The sequence below is a fragment of the Leopardus geoffroyi genome, chromosome A3, assembly GCF_018350155.1.
Source record: "Leopardus geoffroyi isolate Oge1 chromosome A3, O.geoffroyi_Oge1_pat1.0, whole genome shotgun sequence".
Classification (NCBI taxonomy): Eukaryota; Metazoa; Chordata; class Mammalia; order Carnivora; family Felidae; genus Leopardus; species Leopardus geoffroyi.
In genome coordinates this window covers 113,375,245-113,397,596 of record NC_059336.1, presented here as the reverse complement: position 1 = coordinate 113,397,596, position 22,352 = coordinate 113,375,245, and the positions used below count along the sequence as shown (strand labels likewise).

Genomic DNA, 22,352 nt, shown 5'->3' with positions numbered 1-22,352 from the left:
TCTGTCCCAAAAATAAATAAACGTTGAAAAAAAAATTATTTTTAATGTTTATTCATTTTTTGAGAGACAGAGCGTGAGTGGGGGAGGAGCAGAGAGAGAGGGAGACACAGAATCCGAAGCAGGCGCCAGGCTCTGAACTGACAGTACAGAGCCCAACGCGGGGCTCAAACTCACAAACCATGAGATCGTGACCTGAGCCGAAGTTGGACACTGAACCACTGAGCCACCCAGGCACCCCAAAATTATTTTTTAATTTTAAATATCAGTATAATTAATGTACAGTGTTACATTAGGTATACAATATAGTGATTCCTGAATTCTATACATTACTCAGTGCTCCTCATGACAAGTATATCCTTAATCCCCATCTATTTCACCCATGCCCCTACCCACCTCCCCTCTGGTAACCATCAACTTGTTCTCTATAGCTAAGAGTCTGTGTCTTGGTTTGTCTTTTTTTCCCACTTTGTTCATTTGTTTTGTTTCCTCAATTCCACATATTAGTGAAATCATACTGTATTTGTCTTTCTCTGACTGATTTATTTCGCTTAGCATTATATCCTGTAGATCCATCCATGCCATTGCAGATGGCAAGGTTTCATTCTTTTTTACAGCTGAATAATATTCCATTGTATAAATACCAAATCATCTTTATCCATTCATCTATTGATGGACATTTGGGCTGCCTCCATAGTTTGGTTGTTGTAAATAATGCTGCAATAAACATAGGGGTGCATGTATCCCTTTGAATTAGTATTTTCATATTCTTTGGGTAAATACCCAATAATGGAATTATTAGATCATATTGTATTTCTGTTTTTAACTTTTTGAGGAACAAAAACACCCTCTCCAACACTTGTCATTTCTTGTGTTGTTGATTTTAGCCATTCTGACAGGTGTGAGGTGATATCTCATTGTGGTTTTGATTTGCATTTCCCTGATGATGAGTGGTGCTGAACATCTTTTCATGGCCAACAGTCATCTGTAGGTCTTTGAAGAAATGTTTGTTCATGTCATCTACTTATTTTTAATTGGATCATTTGGGTTGCTTTTGGTGTTGAGGTGTATAAAAGCTTTATATATTTTGGATACTAACCCCTTATCAGCATATATAATTTACAAATGTTTTCTCCCATTCAGTTAGTTGTCTTTTAGTTTTATTGATTGTCTCCTTTGCTGTGTAGAAGGACATGGTCCCAATGGTTTATTTTTGGTTTTATTTCCCTTGACTTGGGGAACATATCTAGAAAACTGTTGCTATGGCCAATGTCAGAGCAATTACTGTTTGTGCTCTCTTGTATGATTTTTATGGTTTCAGGTCTCACTTTCAGGTCTTTAATGGCTTTTATTGAACACGTATAATATGCCAGGCATTGGGCCATGTGCGTTATTTATCTTCTTTGAACCTGGTACTCAAGTTCATGCTCTGATTATTCCCATTTATTTCACCTGCAGAAAAGTGAGGGCTAGGATGCTTGAGTAACTTGCCCCTGTGTTACAGAGCTTAGAAAGGGTAGCCGGATTTGTGTTTTCAGTGTCTAGAAGCCTGGGCTTCTACCAACTAGACTGTCCCTGCCTGACAATGCCATGATACCTTATTACAAAGTTCACTGAAAATAGATCATATAAGGGATGTAATTCCTCTCAGAAGGCCACTTTTGAGTCCTCAGGTAATTAAGGCCATTTTATGTCCTTTTGGTAAGTAAGCACATTTTAATGGCCTTTACCCAACATAGACTCCCGAGACCCTGTCTCTACCACAGTGTGTACCCACATGGAATGAGGCCAGTCTGCTCAGGCCTTATAGAAGAAGCAGGTCTCAAGCACCAGTCAGTAGGAGCACAAGGGGGAATTTAGCAGAGAAGATTGGGAAGAAGATTCGACTTTATCACTATAAATGTAATGATGTTGAAATTGGCAAATTAAGAGTAAGTTACACCCAGAAGTTTTGCTTTGATTAGGAGTGGTAGATCTTTCTTGGGAGCTAATGACAGATTTTGGAGGAGGTTGGACATAGTTGTTAGAAACTGAATTTGGTCTGCTAATGAATAAAAAGTTACTATGTATTTTATCAGTAAAACTCACATGTTGGTTCAAAGTCCATCGTGTCAAATGAACTGGAATGGATAGAAACTCCTTGTGGGCCATCTTAGAAGTTGAAAAGATTTGATTGTCTTAAAATTTCCAAGGTGGCCTCTTTTATTATTATTATTTAATGTTTACATATTTTTGAAGGAGACAGAGACAGAGTGCAAGCGGGGGAAGGGAAGGGAGAGAGGGAGACACAGAATCCAAAGCAGGCTCCAGGCTCTGAGCTGTCAGCACACAGCCTGACACAGGGCTTGAACCCATGAGAACTGTGAGATAATGACCTGAGCTGAAGTCAGACGCTTAACCAACTGAGCCACCCAGGCGCCCCCCAAGGTGGCCTCTTTCTGACTTGTTACCCACTCCAGTTCATGTTAGAAGTTGTTTCATTAGGAATTATTGATGATCTTGGGTGTGACTAACTGAGCAATTATGAAGTAATCAAATGAATTTATACTTGATTTCAGAAGTCACCATAACTTTTTTATTGAACTCAAGTTGACACAATGTTGCATTAGATTCAGGTGTATAGGCTAGTCTTTCGGCAGGTCTGTTTGTTATGCTGTGCTCACCACAAGTGTAGCTACGATCTGTCCCCACACAACACTATTCCAGTACCATGGACTAGGTGCCTTGTGCTGTGCTTTTCATCCCAGTGGCGGCATCATTCCATAAGGAAAGCCTGTACCTCACATTCCACTTGACCCATTTGCCCATCCTCCCCCCATTCTGGCAACCATCAGTTTGTTCTGTGTATTTATAGGTCTGTTTCTGTTTTTTTTTTTTTTTATTTCTTTGCTCATTTTTTTTTTTTTTTTAGATTCCATATGTAAGTGAAATCATGTGGTATTTGTCTTTCTCTGACTTATTTCAGATACTTAGCATTATACCCTCTAGGTACATCCACACTGTCACAAATAGCAAGATCTCAGTCTTGTTTATGGCTGAGTAATAGTCCACTGTGTATATATACCACATCCTCCTTATCTACCCATCTATCAGTGGACACTTGGGTTGCTTCCATATCTTGGATATTGTAAACAATGCTGCAAGAAACATGTGGGTGCCTGTATCTTTTTGAATGAGTGTTTTTATTTTCTTTAGAGAAATGAGAAGTGACCTGTGTCTTCTAATTGCATACCTGACGATAAGCTAATCAGGAAATACACAGGAATGGTTTGCAAGCGACAGTGAAATCTTTGTTGATGTATTTTTTTCTCTCTTATTTATTAAGAAATCAATGAATGTACTGTGAACCCTGACATCTGTGGAGCAGGACACTGCATTAACCTGCCTGTGAGGTATACGTGTATATGCTATGAGGGCTACAAGTTCAGTGAGCAACAGAGGAAATGTGTTGGTAAGAGATACTTTTTCATGGATGAAATTATTAAAGATAAAACATTTCCACATTAAGAACATTTTCCCTGTAATTATCATGGGAAATGTTATTGTGTTTAATTTTTAAAAATTTCTGTCCCTGCACTAAAAGAGCTCAAAAAGAGGTTTGTTCATCTCCTGGGTTGCTCTTACCTCCTGGTTCAGTGCTACCTACCTTTCGAAATGTAATACAATTAGATAAAAGGGGGAAAAAGGTAAAATAATTTCCAAAGATTTCTAGGTATAATAATATAATAAAATATATAATATATGAAGTAATAGAAATAACTATCTATAAGCATGTATTTAGCAAAACCAAAATAATAATACTATATACTGCAATAAAGAATTATATTCATGTAATTGCTCAAAATCTGATTTCTAAAAGCAATTTCTAAACTGAAAATCAGTAGACTAACACAAAGCTATTAATGAATTTACAAATCCAGCCTCTCATACGTGGTTCTTTGGAAAAAAATGTATCTCAGAAAGACGTATGATGGCATTATGGAAATCATTTCAGTGCATTAACACTAAATTTAATTGCTCTCTTTTTTAGAAAAAGGAAATTCAGCACTAAGGGTTAGAAGGCAAATATAAAGCAATAAGGCATATACCCAGTTAATATGACTTTGATATGCTAAGTGTCCATAAGATGTGTGACTTAATGTTATTTTGTTTTGTATATATGTATGTGGAGTGGGTTGAGGGGAGTATCCACCTGCTCTGTACCATGGCTCTTTCTCTTGAATTTGCATACATTGTATGTATTCTGTTTGGAACCATAGAATATAACAGGGCATTTGAGATGATCTAGTCTAGCTTTGCCCATGTGCACAGTGGGAGAGTCCCTTTTACAGTATTTCTGGTACTCTCTGCTGAGCTGGCCTGGGAGTTGCACATGAATTTCAGTGCTTAGATGATTCCATGTATCAGAGGGGTCCTTCTGTGTTGACCTAAATCTGTCTCTCACAAACACCAATGTGAAGGTTGTAGTTTTAGCTTTTCAAACAATATACCATAAGTGTATTCCCTGTTCCCAGTAACCATCATTCAAGTATCTGAGGCGTATGATCATGTCTCCCTTTCCTAGTCTCCTCGGTTATAAGGATGTGGTGCTCAGGGAATAGTGTGCTGGTATTTTATGAACAGGGAGACTGAGAATTTCATGCTACACGACACTGATACTTTTATCTGTATTTTTGTTAACAGATATTGATGAATGCACTCAGGTCCAACAGCTCTGTTCCCAGGGACGCTGTGAAAACACCGAGGGAAGTTTCTTGTGTATTTGCCCAGCAGGATTTATGGCCAGTGAGGAGGGTCCTAACTGCATAGGTAATGGCTGTGTTCTTCCTGATGCATAAATTCCCAGATCTGGGTTGTTAGCTCCCCTAAGATCCCATCAATCTTAACTGCTTATTCTGGCAACCCAGAATTTATTACTGGACACCTTTTATGACATAGTCATCTGCTAGATACTGGAGGATATAAATATGGAAGTTTTTTTCTCCAACGCTATGGAATGAAGAGTGTCAAGTGTGTGCAGAGACCCAAGATGTTAAATGTGTTGGGTCCCACATAAATCAAAACCACTCAATTTTGAAACACGTCAAACAAATCAAAGGGATGGTAGTGGGAATCGGTTGTTTGATTCTTGACTTCAAACTGACCTGGGAGATTGGAGAGGTTTGAAATTCTGTTTGGAGAAATAAAACTTGACCGTGTTTTCTGCTTCGTATAGATGTTGACGAGTGCCTGAGGCCAGATGTGTGTGGGGAAGGACACTGCATCAATACCATGGGGGCCTTCCGGTGTGAATACTGCGACAGCGGGTACCGCATGACCCGGGGCGGCCGTTGTGAGGGTGAGTCAGTGCCACCTTGAAGTGTGGAGCACACGTGATGGTGAAATGCAGGGCTGGGTCCACACCTGGGACTTTCCTCCACCAGCCTGTGCATGATATCAGCTCATCGAAGCTCTTCCTGCCTTTTGCAGTCACAGCCTCTTGGCCTCGCTTCAGGGACTTTGGATTGTTTTCCATTGTCTTCCATCTTTGCTCTCCCCTTGTCCACCTCAGCATCTGCCTTCCCTGGTAGTTTGAGTGAATCGCTGTAGAACAATTGATTGCGGAGCATCGTAGCGTAAGCCCAGACTTAATTACAGCGTCTGGATCATTCATCTGGGAACATGGTGCAGATTTACCCGCTGTTGAATTTTAGTTTCCACCCTTCTTGCCCTATTACATTCCTTTCTCACAGCTTGTCTTACGTGTGTTCTGGGACTTGGTTACAAACCCTTCTGTACCAAAGCTCCCTCTGACTAACTCCAGGTTGCATTCTAGCCACGCTAGATAAAATTTCTTTATTATTGATTGCAGCAATGAGTTTGCTAATATTATATTAAAAAAAAAAAGTTCTGAGAAGCTTTTAGAGTATGGCCAGAATGCTTAACCATTTAATATTTCTGCTCATGTTTGTATCCCAGTTATACAGGTTCTTTTTGAAACCACCATGGTACTTTTTAAATAATTATTTTCATGAAGAAATATGTTGCACTTCTGCTTGAATGCTGCCATGGATATGTGCCGGGGAAGGGAAGAGGGGTCCCTGAACACTTTTCTGAGGGGCCAGGCCATGTGGATGGTCCTGGTTCCACGGGGGTTCTTTGCCTGTGGCCGCCTGAAGATCAGCCCATTTTCTAATATGGCTCGACTTCCAGACCAAGGGAGGGACGGACAAGTTGGGGCAGGCTGCTCTCACCTGTCCCTGCCTCCTCTGCATTGGTTTTCTACATGGATCTAATGACCTGGTCCTGGAGGGAGAGCTAATTCGGTGTCTTGGCAGTCTGTCCCTGCCTCTCCCCCTGGCCCCTTGCATTCTGATCTGGAGAGACGCGGGAGCATTTTACATTCTGAATCTCTGATCAACTAGGATCACAACAGAACTATAAGGTCTCTTCCCTGGCAGCTGAGGGCCATGAGACAACAGGGGTGAAGTGTGCCCACTCTCCTTTTATAGAGGACCCTCACTCTGCCCTGGAGAGGCAGCATGCCCCCTTGGGAGGGGGCAGGACTGTGGCATCAGCTCCTGACTTCTGCGCTTAGTCACTTTATGGCTTGGAGCCAGCAACTTGGCCCCTTTGGATTGTTAACTTGGGAGCCACAAAGTTAACTTTCAGGGCTGTCCTGAGAATAAATGCGTGTTGTGGTATCTTGTGTGGTGCCTTTCACCTTATTAGTTCTCAAGAACCATTCCCTAGAAACCTCCCCCCTTTCCTGATGACTTTGTTTTTGCATGGGCCTTCTTGGTACATCTATAGCTTTGGAAATGCTTTTAAAGAAATGGCGTGGTTTACCTGACAAGCCTGTATGTGTAAAACAACACTCCCCGAAAAAGTCAAATGCTGATTCTAAAATTTTTTTCAGTGTTTATTTATTTTTGAGAGAGAGAGAATGCACATGTGACCAAGTGGGGGAGGAGCAGAGAGAGAGAGGGAGACACAGAATCCAAAGCAGGCTCCAGGCTCTGAGCTGTCTACACAGAGCCCCACGTGGATCTTGAACCCATGAGCCATGAGATCATGACCTGAGCTGAAGTCAGATACTTAACTGATTGAAGTCACATGCTGATTCTTAAATCATACTTACAGTTTCAGGATGGGGAGTTGAGACATTTAAGTAGTAACTATGGTGCAAGGATGGAAAGTGGGAAGGAGTAGAAATTTGAAAATTCTGTACGTAAACAGGAAACCGATGGAGACTGTTCCGTAATATTTGGTGTATGGAAATTATTTCACAGAAATACTACCAGGGTTCCCTGAGTAAATAATACATAATTCTATCCCCATGAAATGGCTTGAAAAGAAGAAGGAGCCAAATAACATGGCTGTTTTCTAATTTCGTCATGGACCAGAACCAAAGGTCCCCAGGCTCCTGGCTCACCAAAGATTTTCTCAGCTGCCACTAACAAAGTTGCTTTCAAACAGCCCCAGTCTCCAAGGAGTCTATTGTAGTTCACAGACATTATCTCATGCATCCTTACTTTGTCCTGCTGAGGTATTACCAGGCAGGTAGTCCCTAATTTATAGATGAGGGAACGAGCAGACAGAGGTGAGAGTGGCTGGAAATGCAGGGATGTTGTCTTGTCTTGCTCCACGTTGCATCTTATTTATTGGGCCAGCCTTCCTTAAAACCTTCTCTGACTTAACAGTTGTAGTTCTATTTAAAAAAAAAAAAAAATCCTTCCAGAGAAGAATGTAATGCTGTTTGGAAAATGAAACTGGCAGGCATCATCTTTCTGTAGAACAAGAAGTCCCAGAACATCTGACCTAAAACACACACACACACACACACACACACACACACACACACACACCACACTATGTGTCATTGTCTGTTGGCAAGGATTTTTCGCTGATAGGAAAAAAAAATTACCACACTGACTTGGTGCTTATTCTATTAATAACATCTTCAACATTTTTCCTTTGAGCATCTTTTTTACTTGAAGCGTATTTTCACACTTGTCTGGTGATAATGAGAGATAATTTTTGAGAATTTCCCAGAATGGATGAATGTATCCGTTATATATTTCTTTCACTTTTTGCTTATGTCCTGAAAATTGTCTTTATATTTTGCATATGATTGGAGGTCCTATATGTATCTTATATTGGAACACTTAGACAGTAAATACACTCATTTGAATTCAGACTCCAATCCCAGAAAAAAATGATCATTTCAAGTGGGGCTGGTATCCAAGGTGTTCCCACTCTTGTCAAACTCCTGAATCATTTCCTGTATCCTGCTTTCCCCTTCTGTTGTTATACCATTCTTCAAAATGCCTTGGGGCGCCTGGGTGGCGCAGTCGGTTAAGCGTCCGACTTCAGCCAGGTCACGATCTTGCCGTCCGTGAGTTCGAGCCCCGCGTCAGGCTCTGGGCTGATGGCTCAGAGCCTGGAGCCTGTTTCCAATTCTGTGTCTCCCTCTCTCTCTGCCCCTCCCCCGTTCATGCTCTGTCTCTCTCTGTCCCAAAAATAAAAAATAAAACGTTGAAAAAAAAAAAAATTAAAATGTTTAAAAAAAAAAAAAATGCCTAGAGCCTCTGTAGTAGTTACGTCTGCCACAGCCCCAAGCATATTTAAGGTGTTGTTTTTCTCCTCACATTGAAAAGAACAGTGATGAATAACTCCAGTTAGCTGTGAATGTGAATAATAAGGTATATTTTTATTAGAAAATATTAGCATACGATCATATCACCATGTTTTTTGGAAAGTCTGGCAAATATTTGATGAGTTCATTTTCTCCTAATGTTCTGTTTCCACCTCCAAGGAGTTCACAGCCTGTGAAAGGTTTTAAATTATTCAAACCTTGGGTGTTCTTAGGCCCATGAAGCCAAAGCAAGGATTTCCCTAGAGCATCCATTGTCTGCAGAGAGAACCTCTGGCCAGGTGGATATGTGGCTTTGTCACTCTCATGCCTGTTTATTATATTTCTTTCTGGCAAGCTGCAGTATTCCTTCAAAGGTTTGGTGTTCAGAAAATGGCCCCCAAGAAGCTGCCAGCTCCCAGCAATGGAGAGGTCTAACCCTGCCAGTTGGAAAACTGGGGCCAGGTTTTTCCTTTGGATGTGTGTAAATATTTTACTCAAGGTCTACCTGGCCTTGCATTATTGTTGTGGTGGTTAAGTGTAGGCACAGTGTTTGACTTACCTAGTTATGGTTTTCTCCACCAAAATGTAGATACAACATACCTTTTTTCCCCCGGCTTCATCAGAAAAGTGAATGTTTGCTTCCGTATTCTGATAAATGCTTGTGACCTACTTTTCCAATTTTTCAGATATTGATGAATGTTTAACTCCAAGCACTTGTCCAGATGAGCAGTGCGTGAATTCTCCTGGATCTTACCAGTGTGTTCCCTGCACAGAAGGGTTCCGAGGCTGGAATGGGCAATGTCTTGGTAGGTACTAGAGTGTTTTTATCAAAGTCTTGTTTTTTCTGCCTAGTGCATTTTCTGACAGAGTGATGTAATGCCAAGTGATCCCTCGTTCAAAATGGAAAAAAAGAGAAAAAATGGAATATGACAAAGTTGTGTCATTCTGAGAAAACTTCTGAGAAAAGTTCAAAGTCACTTTTAACCATGGAGAAAATGGGAAAACAAGTTGGTAGGAAGAATGGGAGATTTTACCTGGGAGAAATAATTCTGAGTGAAGCAAATTATGGTCTTTGATGTGATAAATAACCAGGACCAAATAAAACAGTAATCATCACAGGGAGGGAGAGGTGGAGGCAAAAGGCTAAAAAAAGAGAGAAAAGGTCTAAGAAGAGAACGCTTACCACACACTAATAGAATTTGGAAGCATGCAACACAAACATAGAGCAGAAGCAGAAGAGAAATCTTGATGGCTTGCCGAGTCTCTGACGTGTATTCACTGAAGTCTTTACTAAATACTTCATACCAACATTAGGCACTGAGGAAGAGAAGCATCAAATTTGCTTTCAGTCTCTTTAGCTGTGCTCCACTTAGCTTTCCCCCTTAATGGTTTTCCTCTGTGTTTCTGTCTCTGTCTCTAATATTTTCCTTAGAAGCTGAGCTCTTTTACACTCAATGCCAGACTCTGACCATGTGTGTTAAACTTCTCATTTCTTCATACCTTCCTTCCTTCTTCCACAAAGGCTGAAGAGCTTACTGTATATACGCAGGGTTGTGCTGTGTGCTGGGATATGTTGAGGGACAAAAAAAGTGCCTTCCTCGTGGAACTGTCTGGCGAGGAAGACTCATAAGTATCTCATAAATAAATGCAAAGGCACCAATAAGACAGTGCTGGGAAGTAGGGTTCTCTGCTGCTCTAAGAGTGTGCAATAGAACGAGTTGCCTCTGGGAAAATTCCTGATCGAGGTTACACTGAGGAAGGGGAGGGGAAGGAGATAAGTTTGGACAGAGGAAACAGCCTATGCAGGGTGCTTGTGGAAGGAGGAAGCAGTCAGGTTCACCTTTCAGTCACTAGCTGAAAGGCTAGACAGAGAACAAGGGAAGATTGGTCGCAGGATGAGGAGGCAGAACATGCTAGATAGACCCTCTCAGTCTTACTTAAGATGCTCATCTTTACTCGTACACCTCTGGGAAGATGTTTAGGTGTTGCAGAGCAGACAGGATGAGTAGGCTCGGCAGAAAGAGTCCCAATTTCAAAGCTTTGGACTCATCACCAGGTTGCATAAGCTACGCCTCTGTACATGGCCGTCTCCTTCTGTCGTTGGAATTGAGATGTTGATCTTTGGGAGAAGGGAAGATTTGGGTTCATTAATTGCTTATTTGATCTGCATTTGTTGATGTGATCGGTGCTGGTCAGAACATTATGTTTGGTTTTAATTTTCCCGTTTGGCATAAATTTCATACTTGCCTGTCAGGATTCCATTTGTGTTCTCATTTTCACATACTGAGGCATATTATAATCCAAGAGCAGAGCCTGAATTTTACCTTCAGTAACTAAAATTCATCATAGTGGTATAAACACAGCCCTGATGCATGAACGTGCTAATGAAATATGACTGACCAAATTGGCAAGTGATCGTTCTTCAATACAAATGCATTTATCTAGATTGGGCAATCATAAGAAATGAGTTCTCATACCTGGATGTGTGCAGTCAATCTAATCATGACCACTTTGCTCCGGTTTAATGACAGAAACACAGCATCTCATTTAAAAGTAACTTGACTTTGCCAACCAGACTTAGTGGAATCCTAAGCAGAAATCCTAGGTCACCATGTCAGTCACCCAAAGTCATACACTTAGCCACTTGTTCCAAGCACTACTTTTCGGTTTTGCATTGCTAAGGTCATGCAATTCCTATGACAAGTAGACCGTGTACTTTTTTTCCTTCTGCCTTTATCTACAGATCAGGCTTCTCCTCCATGATGATGTTTCAGTTCCATTCGTTGTTCAGAGCTGGACTTAGAGCTCTTCTTAGATTCTCAGGAGGGCTTTTGCAGATTATACCAAAACGGATCCGTGTTAATTTTTTATGGCAGTAGAGCTTTCACACGTTAAAAAGTTGAGTGTGACAAAAAGTCGATGTCGCAACGTGCCTTTCTATTCTTACTGAACCAATGAATGAATGAGATTCTTCTGCTCAGCTCTGACAGCGCTAATGAATACCCAGCGATGGCTCCTACATTTAAAATTTTTTTTCAACGTTTATTTATTTTTTTGGGACAGAGAGAGACAGAGCATGAACGGGGGAGGGGCAGAGAGAGAGGGAGACACAGAATCGGAAACAGGCTCCAGGCTCTGAGCCATCAGCCCAGAGCCTGACGCGGGGCTCGAACTCACGGACCGCGAGATCGTGACCTGAGCTGAAGTCGGACGCTTAACCGACTGCGCCACCCAGGCGCCCCTGGCTCCTACATTTTAGTTCTCACCTTTATACTTCTGGTACTCTAAAATACTTTTCAAAGGTGCAGTCATTAGTTAAGCTGATCATTGAGTTGAGCTAATCGACAACAATTGGATTATATATTTATTTTCAATTTAACAGTTGAGTGCCTACCAAGAGCCAGGCAGTTTTCAAGACCCCGGAGATTAAGGGAAAATAAAGAAATGCCTTCCCCTCTTTGCCTGTGTACTCTAGAGCTTACGTTGTGTTTGCAGATAAACAAGTCAGCAAGTAAAGTATGTGGTGTGTCAGATGTGTTTTCAGTGCCATGAAGGGGAAAAAAATAAAATAAAACTGCCTAAGGGATACAGAGAGTGTCAGATTCTATGGTGGTCAGAGAAGACATCAAATGATAAGTTATTTATACAGTGTTCCTTTCTAACTATTTGTTTTTTTCTCTGTTGGTTATTTGTGATGGGTGTGTGGCTTTTTAATATCATTTTAGTCCAGATAATTTAGGGTGCATTGATGAGACTGTTTTCCCCCAATTTTAAATGTATGAGAACATTAAAGACTTAAAATTATTCCAAATCTCACCATTTGAAGGAAAGTCTTATGCTTTGTATTTGTTAGTTGCCATCTGTAGAGAAGATAATCCCTATGTCACAGGGTTCTCTGTTCCATAGATCTTCATGTCCTCCTTTTTCTACCATTCTGCTCCCGCTGACTGAATGTTTTTAAATTATTACAATTAAAGTTGTACAGGGTCATATGTAATTCTACTATCGTGTGGCATTATGCTTATGGTTTTTTCTAAAGCCTGTTGATCTGTATATTGATTTGGCTCTTTTTCCTGTTAAATGGATTCATTAGGAATTGAGAATTGCTATTTTGACTCATATTCTGCAGGGATTTGATGCCAGTTAGACTTTCTCCTTCTTTTCCTGACTTAACAGTGAACTTGCTGAAACCATTAATGGCCTTGTATTCCTGCCATGTAAGCTGGCTCACTGATTGATGCTTCTCCTTGATTTATGAATTAGACCAGAAATCATCTGGGGCCGAAACAGGTCAGATGTTAGCAGGTGTTGTCTGGAAGACGATGCTGTTTCCTAGTGTTGAGTTCAGGGCATATGATCCTTCATTCTCAGTCGTTTATTGTCCACTTTCAAAATATCTATCCCTTGGTGCTTTTTGGCAACTCTTGTTGGCTCCTCTGTTAATGTAGCTTCTTCTTTCAAGTTGTGGATTTCAGTCCTCTCTTGAAAGCCACTTTCATCATTCAACACTGTATTCCTTGGACCTCACGTTCAGCCTGGAGTTGTTGCCCACTTGATCCCCGCCTCTAATGATTATTTCTTCACCCTGGGTTCTGGCGAGTTCCAACTGGCTGCTTGAACCAGGACCTTTCTTGAGGGAAGCCAGCCTGTCAGGTAGTCAATTAACAGGTTTCTCTTCACTCATGAAGAACAGGCCTGATTCAAACCCTACTAGAGCCATCCTTCAAAGGAGATTCTCTGGTATTTAATTGTGTAAAGGTACATTCGGCAGCTCTTCTGTAAAGATCATATTTCCTTGAACTTAGATTTTGAGCTATATGACCTCTCTGAAGCTTGGTTTCAATAGCTTTAAAATGGGTATTGAGATACTCTTCTTCATTGGATTTACTGTCAGAATTAAATAAGCAATATAAAGCATGTAGAAAGGCATGTGACACAATGTAGAACCCAATAAATGTTATAACCCTTCTTCCCCCAACTCTGTTATCCTCCCATTTACCTCCTTAATCCTGAAATATAAGAAGGGCAGTAATAACTGATACCTATCCAATAAATTCTATGTCAAGTTTCTGTGTGTAACTATCCTTGGCTTTTCATAAGCTCATTTCCTGTAGTTCTTCCCTCTCCGTGTCATCGGAGCCTTGGTTTATGAATCTAAGTAATCTTAATCTTAGAGTTTCTTTTCAACTTCTGGACATTTTTGTTTAGCTGGGATATATTGCTTAAGAATCCTCATGCTTTTCTGTAGGATCACTGATCATCCCTAACAAATGTTTCGCCTTCTGCAATGCTGCCATTTCCATCCTTCTACTTCACTTTCTTTGCTCACCTTCATAAGATACGGTATCTATCACCTGGTGGTTGTATGCAGGCAACGCTGAGTTTACTTTATTGTCTTACTTTAGAATTGAGTCTGTGAAAAACCATGTGACCTGGGAACACAAATTTCTGAGATTTTTATCATAGTAATCCTTCTCTGTCAAACCGTAATTAAGTTAATGGTGACTCTGTGACTCCGATTTACGTTTTCTAAACGTAATGGGTCCTAGGCATTTGAAGAACTCCGTGTTATTTGATCCACTTGACAATGGGTTAGCCTTAGTCTTAACGAAAACCAGGTGCAGAGAACTTACACGGTAAACGTGGAAAGCTCCTTGTTCTAGGAGTTCTTTTCACACTAGGATTTATTTTCAGATTTTGAGGAATCGTTAACGTTTATGGAATACATGCATATTCATAGACTTATATGAAATTGGAGACTTTCATCCTACATTTATTTATTTTGTATAAGATGGCAACAGAACTGAACATCCACCTTTTGCAGATATTATTAAATGTGCAAACACCAGCCTAATCCCTAATCCCACTGTATGCTAAAGAAGTCTTCTGATTAGTCACTACGTTATTATCGAACACCTAATTATGTGCTTAATTCCAAAGAAGATTTGGAGTTGTAAACAAGCAAAAAAAAAAAAAAAAAAAAAATACAGAATAGAACGGTGCTTCTCAGGGGATGGGAGCTAGTAGAATTGGGGAGATGTTGTTTAAGGATGGAAGCTTGGAATTGGTAGGTAGGTAAGCCCTGGGGATCTATTGCATAGGTTACTGATGATTACAACAATGCTGTGCTACAGTGATTATAGTCAACAATGCTGTGTTATAAACTTCAGAGCTGCTAAGAGGTTAGATCATGATTATGTTCACAAAAAAAGGAAATAATTATGGGACATAATAGAGGTCTTAGCTAACATTGTTAGTATCTTGCAATATATAAGTATATCAAATCATCACTTAAACTTACACAATGTTATGTCAATTATACCTAAATTAAAAATGCAAACAAGAGAGGCGCCTGGGTGGCTCAGTGGGTTAAGCGTCCAACTTCAGCTCTGGTCATGATCTGACACCTTGAGAGTTTGAGCCCCACATTGGGCTCTGTGCTGACAGCTCAGAGCCTGGAGCCTGCTTCAGATTCTTGGTCTCCCTCTCTCTGTTCCTCCCCTGCTCACACTTTGTCTCTCTTTCTCATTTAAAAGGAAAAGAGAAAGCAAACAAGAAACTACTTTTGAAGGCAGGAAACATGCCTGTGTGGGGAGACTAATTATTATAATAACAACAAACTTCTCTTACATTGTTACAAAGGGCTTTGACTTCGTTGTGGTTTTTTTTTTTGTTTTGTTTTGTTTTGGTTTTTTTTTTTTGGTCCTCAGGGTAGTCTTCCCTGTAGTACACATATAGAAATTGATTCCCAGAGAGGGTAATGGGCTTGCCTAAGGTTATAGGTAATAACCTAGATCTAGAACATGATCCCAGGTCTTTTATTTCCCAAACTAGTGTTCTATTCTATACACTACCTCATATCTCTCTCCTTGTTTACCCAGGAAAATTTGAGAACAAAACAATATGAAGGTAATGAGGAAGACAAAAAAAGTTCATAGAAAGGAGAGATCCATGTGGGTGTGAATCCTCCCTTGCAAGCAGCAATAATAATGGCTCAGGGATTCTTGACTCTAAGATGGCAGCCTGCACCACGGATAGTCCCAATTGAGTTTTGCTGAAAGACAAAATATTCTTTTGGAAAGGTGAAGTAGGAAAGCAGTGATTCGGTACGATTAATGGATTGGTTTTCTGAGATCATCTTTGTCTCTTTATCTGGGATGTATATAGCATTGGCTCTTTTCCAGTCCTAAACAGCAGTGATGAGTCTTTGGGGGATGTGTAACGTATTTTTTTAGGCTGCAGTGCTACTGCATGTCTTGGTCAGACTTGACAGAGGGCGTCTGAGATCCTGAGGATTTACTGTACCTCGAGTGCAGGTTGTTCAAAACACTCGCCTAACTGGCTTCTGTATCTTACTTTGCCATGCTTGCTTTTCTGTCAAATATGCTCTGCCATTGTCTTTACTATAAAAGACTGTGTATAACGAATAGTTGAGGGATAACTGAATTAATATCATGGTTGGGGTAGGGAATAATCTCATACTTTCAGGTAGCCATAGTGATGGAATATGTTTACTTCCCTTATCAAACGATGCTCATTCATTGAAGTTTGTGTTGACCACTAAGGAATTAAACGAGACTGAATGGCCTCTGAAAAATGACTGGCTTGCAGTGTTGAGAGATTCATTTCCTGGAAAGTACAGGAAGTAATGCAGGTGCACTCTTGCTCTGGAATCAACTCTGACCAGCCTCAAGGAGCTGATAGGTGAAGTAGAAAGTGGCACCACAGCCTTGGACTGACTTGTGTGAGGTCAGCCACTGAATACCCTCTATACCTCCAGAGGTTAGGCTTCCCAGAGAGGGGCTTCAGGCTGCCTGGTGTGTTCCCAGGACATGAGTAAGGGAAATTTCAAAAGGGTTCCTGACCCAGAGGAATTACATCCAAAGGCAATGAGAGGCTTTGCAGGTGGGTTTGCTGGCCAGTGGAAAGTTGTCTTTGTCAAATTGTGGAGAATGGAAAGTTGCCAGAGATCTGGAAAGAGATTAATGTCCTCACTTCCCCCTCAAAGAAGAAAGAAGGTGCAGTTCAGGAACTAATGACCACTGAACTTCATCTTAACCTTGACAAAGAACTGTAGGCTACAGGATGCAAATGATAAGGTGAAACATTTTAAAAGAAAAAGATGATCGTAAGAATCAGCCAGGGCTCATTAATGACAAATCATGCGTGGCTATTCTGACTGCCTCTTCTGATGGGCTTCTCAGAGGAGCAGGTCATGAAATCCTGTAGGCACGGCATATTTAGTTTTCAACAGACCTCTGTTACAGTCTCTCAGGGTATTGTAGATACGAATGATGAATTTGGATTGGGTGATAGTATACTGGGATGGATTCATAAACTTTTGAATGATCATATCCATGAAGTGCTGACCGCATAAACCCCTGGTAATTCCCTTACTATGGGAGTTTTAATTAATTCATTGAATAGAAAATGTCAAATTATGTCCCAAAAGCCCATTGGTAAATTGTACTTGGGGAGATCAGAAGACATTTTTCTACAGACACCATACTTTTCATGATGTTTCCCTTTTAAGCTCATTATGTATATGCCTCATAAGAATTTGGTAATGTGACTTCTACAAAACCATAATCCTAATCTCAGAGTAAGATGAGTTTCGAACTCTAATTAAAAAAAATTTTTTTTAATGTTTATTTATTATTGAGAGACATAGAGTGTGAGCAGGGGAGGGGCAGAGAGAGAGGGAGACACAGAATCCGAAGCAGGCTCCAGGCTCTGAGCTGTTAGCACAGAGCCTGATGTGGTGCTTGAACTCAGAAGCTGTGAGATGATGACCTGAGCCAAAGTCATACACTTAACCGACTGAGCCCCCCAAGTGCCCCTTGAACTCTAATTTAGAAACCAAAGGCCTAACCATCTCTCTCTGTAGCAGGGATTAGGGGGTGTGGATCTTGGATGGTGGACTGAATAGGGACTACCTTGTTTCCCATAGCATTGATCTTCTAGAAGGTTCAAGGTAAGAACTGGGGGGGCAGGTGGCAGGCTTTCTGTCAATAACACTCAGGGCCCCACAAGTTTGTGTCCTTGACTGAATGGAAGAACACTGGAAACCATTGACAGTTTTTAAAGGAGCAACACCATTTTTTAAAAAGGTTTATTTTGAGAGAGGCAGAGAGATAGCGTGAGCAGGAGAGGGGCAGTGAGAGGGAGAGAGAGAATCCCAAGGAGGCTCTGCACTGACAGTGAACTATGAGATCATGACCTGAGCCAAAATCAAGAGTCAGATGCTTAACCGAATGAGCCACCCAGGCATCCCAGGAGCAACACCATTGATCATATTTGTATTTTAGGTCACTCTGGCTACCTGCTGGATAGTGGATTAGAGAGGGCAAGACTCCAAGTAGAGAAACAGACTGTGATGGTAACCCATGTGAGAGAAAATGATGGTAGTAAGAAAGAAATAAAGCAGGGGTATTTGAGAGATATTTGGAAGGTAGAATTGATAATAAATTGAATGTGGGGAAAGAGGGAGAATAAGGAATCTAGATAGGATGACTTCCAATTTTTGACTTGGGCATTTGGATAGTGGCATAATGTATTGACGTGGAAGGCAGCATAAAGAAAACATGGGGAAGGTCAGGTTTGGCTCTGAACACTCAGAGGTGCCTGTGACATATCAAGTGGAAGTGTCAGGAGACTGACCAACGAGGTTGTGGGGGTCTGCAGTTTAAGAGGGGTGTGGGCAAAAGATAAAATGGTGACTTTATTTCACTCCTTTTATATCCATCAAGTGAGGCCACACCTTCCTACTCTATGGAGATTCTTTTTTTAAATTGAGGTATAATCTATAACATTAGATTCATTTCAGGTGTACAACATAAGGACTTAGTATTTGTGTATATAACAAAATGATCATAATTCTAGTGAAAGTCCATCACCATTTATAGTTACGACATTAAAACATTGTTTTTCTTGTGATGAGGACTTTTAAGATCAACTGTCTTAACTCTTAACTATGCAGTGCAGTACTACTGATTCAAGTATCTTATAAGTTGCAAGTATTTTATAAGTATTTCAGCAACGATAATCTGCACTCTTAATTTGCTTTGACTAGAGAAAAAAATGGTCTTAGAAACTGATTTTGTTGTTATATTCTGCAGTCCTGTAAGTCACATTTCCTGATGTATGAATAATTAAAGAGAACAGTCCATACATTTTTCAACTTGTTAACATTTTTGAAGCCAATCCAGATCCTCGATGGGACATTTTAACGTTACTGTCTGGAATTTACATGCCTACTGTCTAGGCTCCTTCTGTCCCATTATTTACTTTGGCTCCAATGTTTGGCTTCTTCTTTCAAGTTGTTTGTATTCAGTGTTCATAAAAGTGGACTCCAACAACCAAGGAAAAGATGGACAATGAGACAGTTTGGAAGTGCTATTTTTGTTGTCATAGAGTAGGGTCAGTTCCGTAGTAGTAAGTGATTTTGTGAAGGCCAGGTAGAGTACTCACGCAGTGCTAATTCGCCAGCTGTTCTCTGTTTGCATGCGAGACGTATGCCTGTGTGCTTGGTTGCTCACACACTTTTGCCTTATTTTGATAATACAGTAAAACCTTGATTTGCGCGCACGATTCATTCCAGAAACATGCTTGTAATCCAAAGCATACCAAAGTATATCAAAGCAAATTTCAAGAAACAGTAGCTCAGTCATGATCATGTAACATTCAGCATCATGTCCTACTCATATTGCAAGACCTCATTCATTTTATCGAGTTAAAATTGTGCTAGAAATGTTTGCTTGTCTTGCAGAACGCTCACAGAACGAGTTACTTGCAATCCAAGGTTTCATTGTACTCTGTTTCTCGATATCATTGTCGGAAAGCTGTAACCCAGTTTCAATGGAATGTCATGCGAATAAATGCAGTCTGAACTGTGAAATGCTGAATTAGAATGAGATCTGTGTTAATGTGTTTGTGACTCTTTGCCTTTTAAGAGGGTGGAAAGCTTTACTGCTCTCAGGGTGAGCATTGCAAAATGCAATGGATGGAATCAAGAGCATTTTCCTTCTTATTGTTTGTCTGCCTTAGATTAAGATGCTGTGCATTATTGACCGCTGTAAAATTAAGCGTAAATCATGATGTGGTGTGTAATTTTAGCACTTAAGTAGTTTAAATTGTTCCTCTTAAGGTTTTGGTTGTCCATGCTACACTGTGTGTCTTCTTACTGGGACTTACGGTTGACTTACCAGAGGTGCTCAAATGCGACATAGAACTCAAGTTTTTCTTTATGAAATAACAATATTCTAGTAGGAGATTAATGAATGCTGAATGAAATCAATGAACACTTAGATGATTGTTTTCTATATAAATGCTATGTTAGCAAACAATAAAAACATACATACTCCTAATTCTTCAGCGGTTTCTAGCACTACACTTAACTTGTGTTAATAGAAACAGGTTAAGGGACACCTGAGTGGCTCAGTTGGATAAGTGTCCAACTTTGGCTTGGGTCATGATCTCATGGTTTGTGAGTTTGAACCCCACATTGGGCCCTGCACTGATGGTGCAGAGCCTGCTTGGGATTTTCTCTCTCTTCCTTTTTCCTCTGCCCCACCCCCGACTTGGTGGCTCACGTGCACACGCTCGCTTGCTCGCTCTCTCTCTCAAAATAAAAAAAATAAACTTTAGAAACAGGTTAAAAGGATGGTCTTTGGAGTCAGGCTAACTGGATTCAAATATGAGCCCCCAGTTTCTAACCATGTGGCCTTGGGCAGTCTGTTTGAATTTCTCTGAGACTTGGTTCTTTTGTCAGTGAAATGGTTAGCTTGGATGGCTTTTGTGAGGATTAAATAAGCATAAAGCCTTTAGTGCTTTTGTGCAGTAAGTGTTTGGTAAAGATTAGCCATTATTTTATCTGCCTCTGCAGTCTGTACCCTACCTTCAAATTGCCCAGTAGGCTTGTTGGTCCTCTAGATTGATTTTTATAATACTGATTCAATGCCGTCTTTGAAAATTGTATCAGAGGTTTTTTCCTCCTTTCTGTTAACAGCTCCTGTGGTTTCTCTAGGTCATGAGTCCTATCCTTTCTTCAGTGAACCCTCCCTTCCTGCAGAACTCATCAGTTCCCTTACTAGACCTTGATACATCTTTGATTCTTTGGAATATTTCATTTTGTAGAGGGTGCTGCTCTAGAACCTCCCTCTCTTCTTCCCTCCCCTGTACAGCAAGCTTTCGCTGAATTCATTCATAGACATCTTCAGTTCCTTTTTTGAGTTACTTTGCAGAAGGTAAATTAAGGCATGGAACTATCCCACATGTTGTTCACACCGGAGCTGCCTTTCCTCCTTTGGGCTAATTTCAAAGCGTATCTTAAAGAATCTGTCCTTTCTTTGAAGATGGACTATTTATATTTTTAGCCAAATTCAACTTTATTTATGTTTTATTTCTTTTTTTCTTCCTTTGTGGTTTTTTTTCCCCCCTTATGCAACATTCTTCAGATGTGGATGAGTGTCTGGACCCACAGATCTGCACAAATGGTACTTGCTCGAACCTCGAAGGCTCCTATATGTGTTCATGCCACAGGGGCTACAGCCCAACCCCAGACCACAAGCACTGTAAAGGTAAATACTCTGATCGAATTTCTTACTTTTATTTGAACTGCATTTAAGAATCTGTTCGAGTAACTAGCTGAGAAAAGGGAACCAAAAAAAAAAGGAATTATGCTGCCTGTCATGTATTTTAAGTGCTACTTGGAGCACATTTTTGTTGGTATCTTTGAAAGTGACTCCTCACTGTGGTTACATACAGATCATACGTACTTAGATAAAGGAAAACAGCATAGTTTTAGAGAGCATCTATAAACCACAGGTCAATTTTTCATTTCTTGTGGTTATAAAAACTACAGTTGCACATTTCTGTGAATATACTAAAAACCATTGAATTGTACACTTTAGATGAATTATGTGGTGGTGAATTATATCTCAATAAAATTGCTATTGAAAACCTTCATTGTAGAAAATCTAGCAAAGAGAAAAGTAAAAAAAAAAATTTCTCAGTCTCATTCATGCATAGTCCTATCTCACAGATATTTTCTATCACTTTATTTTTAATGTGCAATTTTGTAAGTTTTGTCACTTAATAGTATATACATCATGAGCATTTTATATATCATTAATAACTTTACAGACATTATTTTTAAAAGCTGCTTAATAGTGCAGTGTATTACTATTTCAGCATTTTCTTGCTGCTTATGTGTTGAACAACCATAATTTTTTTCTACCTTCTCATTATGTAAAAAAAAAAAAAAGGATCATTTCTTTATTTATAAATGTGGAATAATTGGATAAAACATCTTTAATGTTTTTTATTATTTTGATAGAATGCTAATTTCTAATTTTAAAAATATATTTTTTAATTCTAAAAGATTGAATATTTATTATATATGCTTATTTCTATTAATTTCCTGGAGACTTCTAGTTATTACAACATTTATTTCATATTGCAACATGTATTTTGCAGATTTTTTTCTTGTGTAAATTTATGTTACTATCTGTTCCTATTTATCAGGTTTTTAAATCACCATATATGAACACTTTATATAAAGCACGAGTGTAAACCTACGTACCTGTGTCTTTGTATTACAAATACACTTTTTTATGGCATATTGTTGTAATTTGTCCAAAGTTTCTCTAATTTCCTCTGCATAATTCTTTTTTTAAGTTTAATTTTTTTCTGTGGTCAAATCTGTGGATGGTTTCCTTCTGCTTCTACTGCTTTATAC

At 39.9% G+C, this 22,352-nt stretch overlaps 1 protein-coding gene across 15 annotated transcripts in view; it reads left to right on the top strand.

Moving 5' to 3' along the window:
• The window catches only part of LTBP1 (latent transforming growth factor beta binding protein 1), a 402,947-nt gene that overhangs the window by 285,230 nt on the left and 95,365 nt on the right, over positions 1-22,352 (top strand). For all 15 annotated transcript variants that reach the window (XM_045447182.1, XM_045447179.1, XM_045447178.1 and 12 more), the window contains 5 exons: positions 3,323-3,448; positions 4,681-4,806; positions 5,213-5,335; positions 9,301-9,420; positions 21,070-21,192. In XM_045447182.1, coding sequence (XP_045303138.1) covers positions 3,323-3,448; positions 4,681-4,806; positions 5,213-5,335; positions 9,301-9,420; positions 21,070-21,192 — 618 coding nt within the window. The remainder of the gene's footprint in view (positions 1-3,322; positions 3,449-4,680; positions 4,807-5,212; positions 5,336-9,300; positions 9,421-21,069; positions 21,193-22,352) is intronic.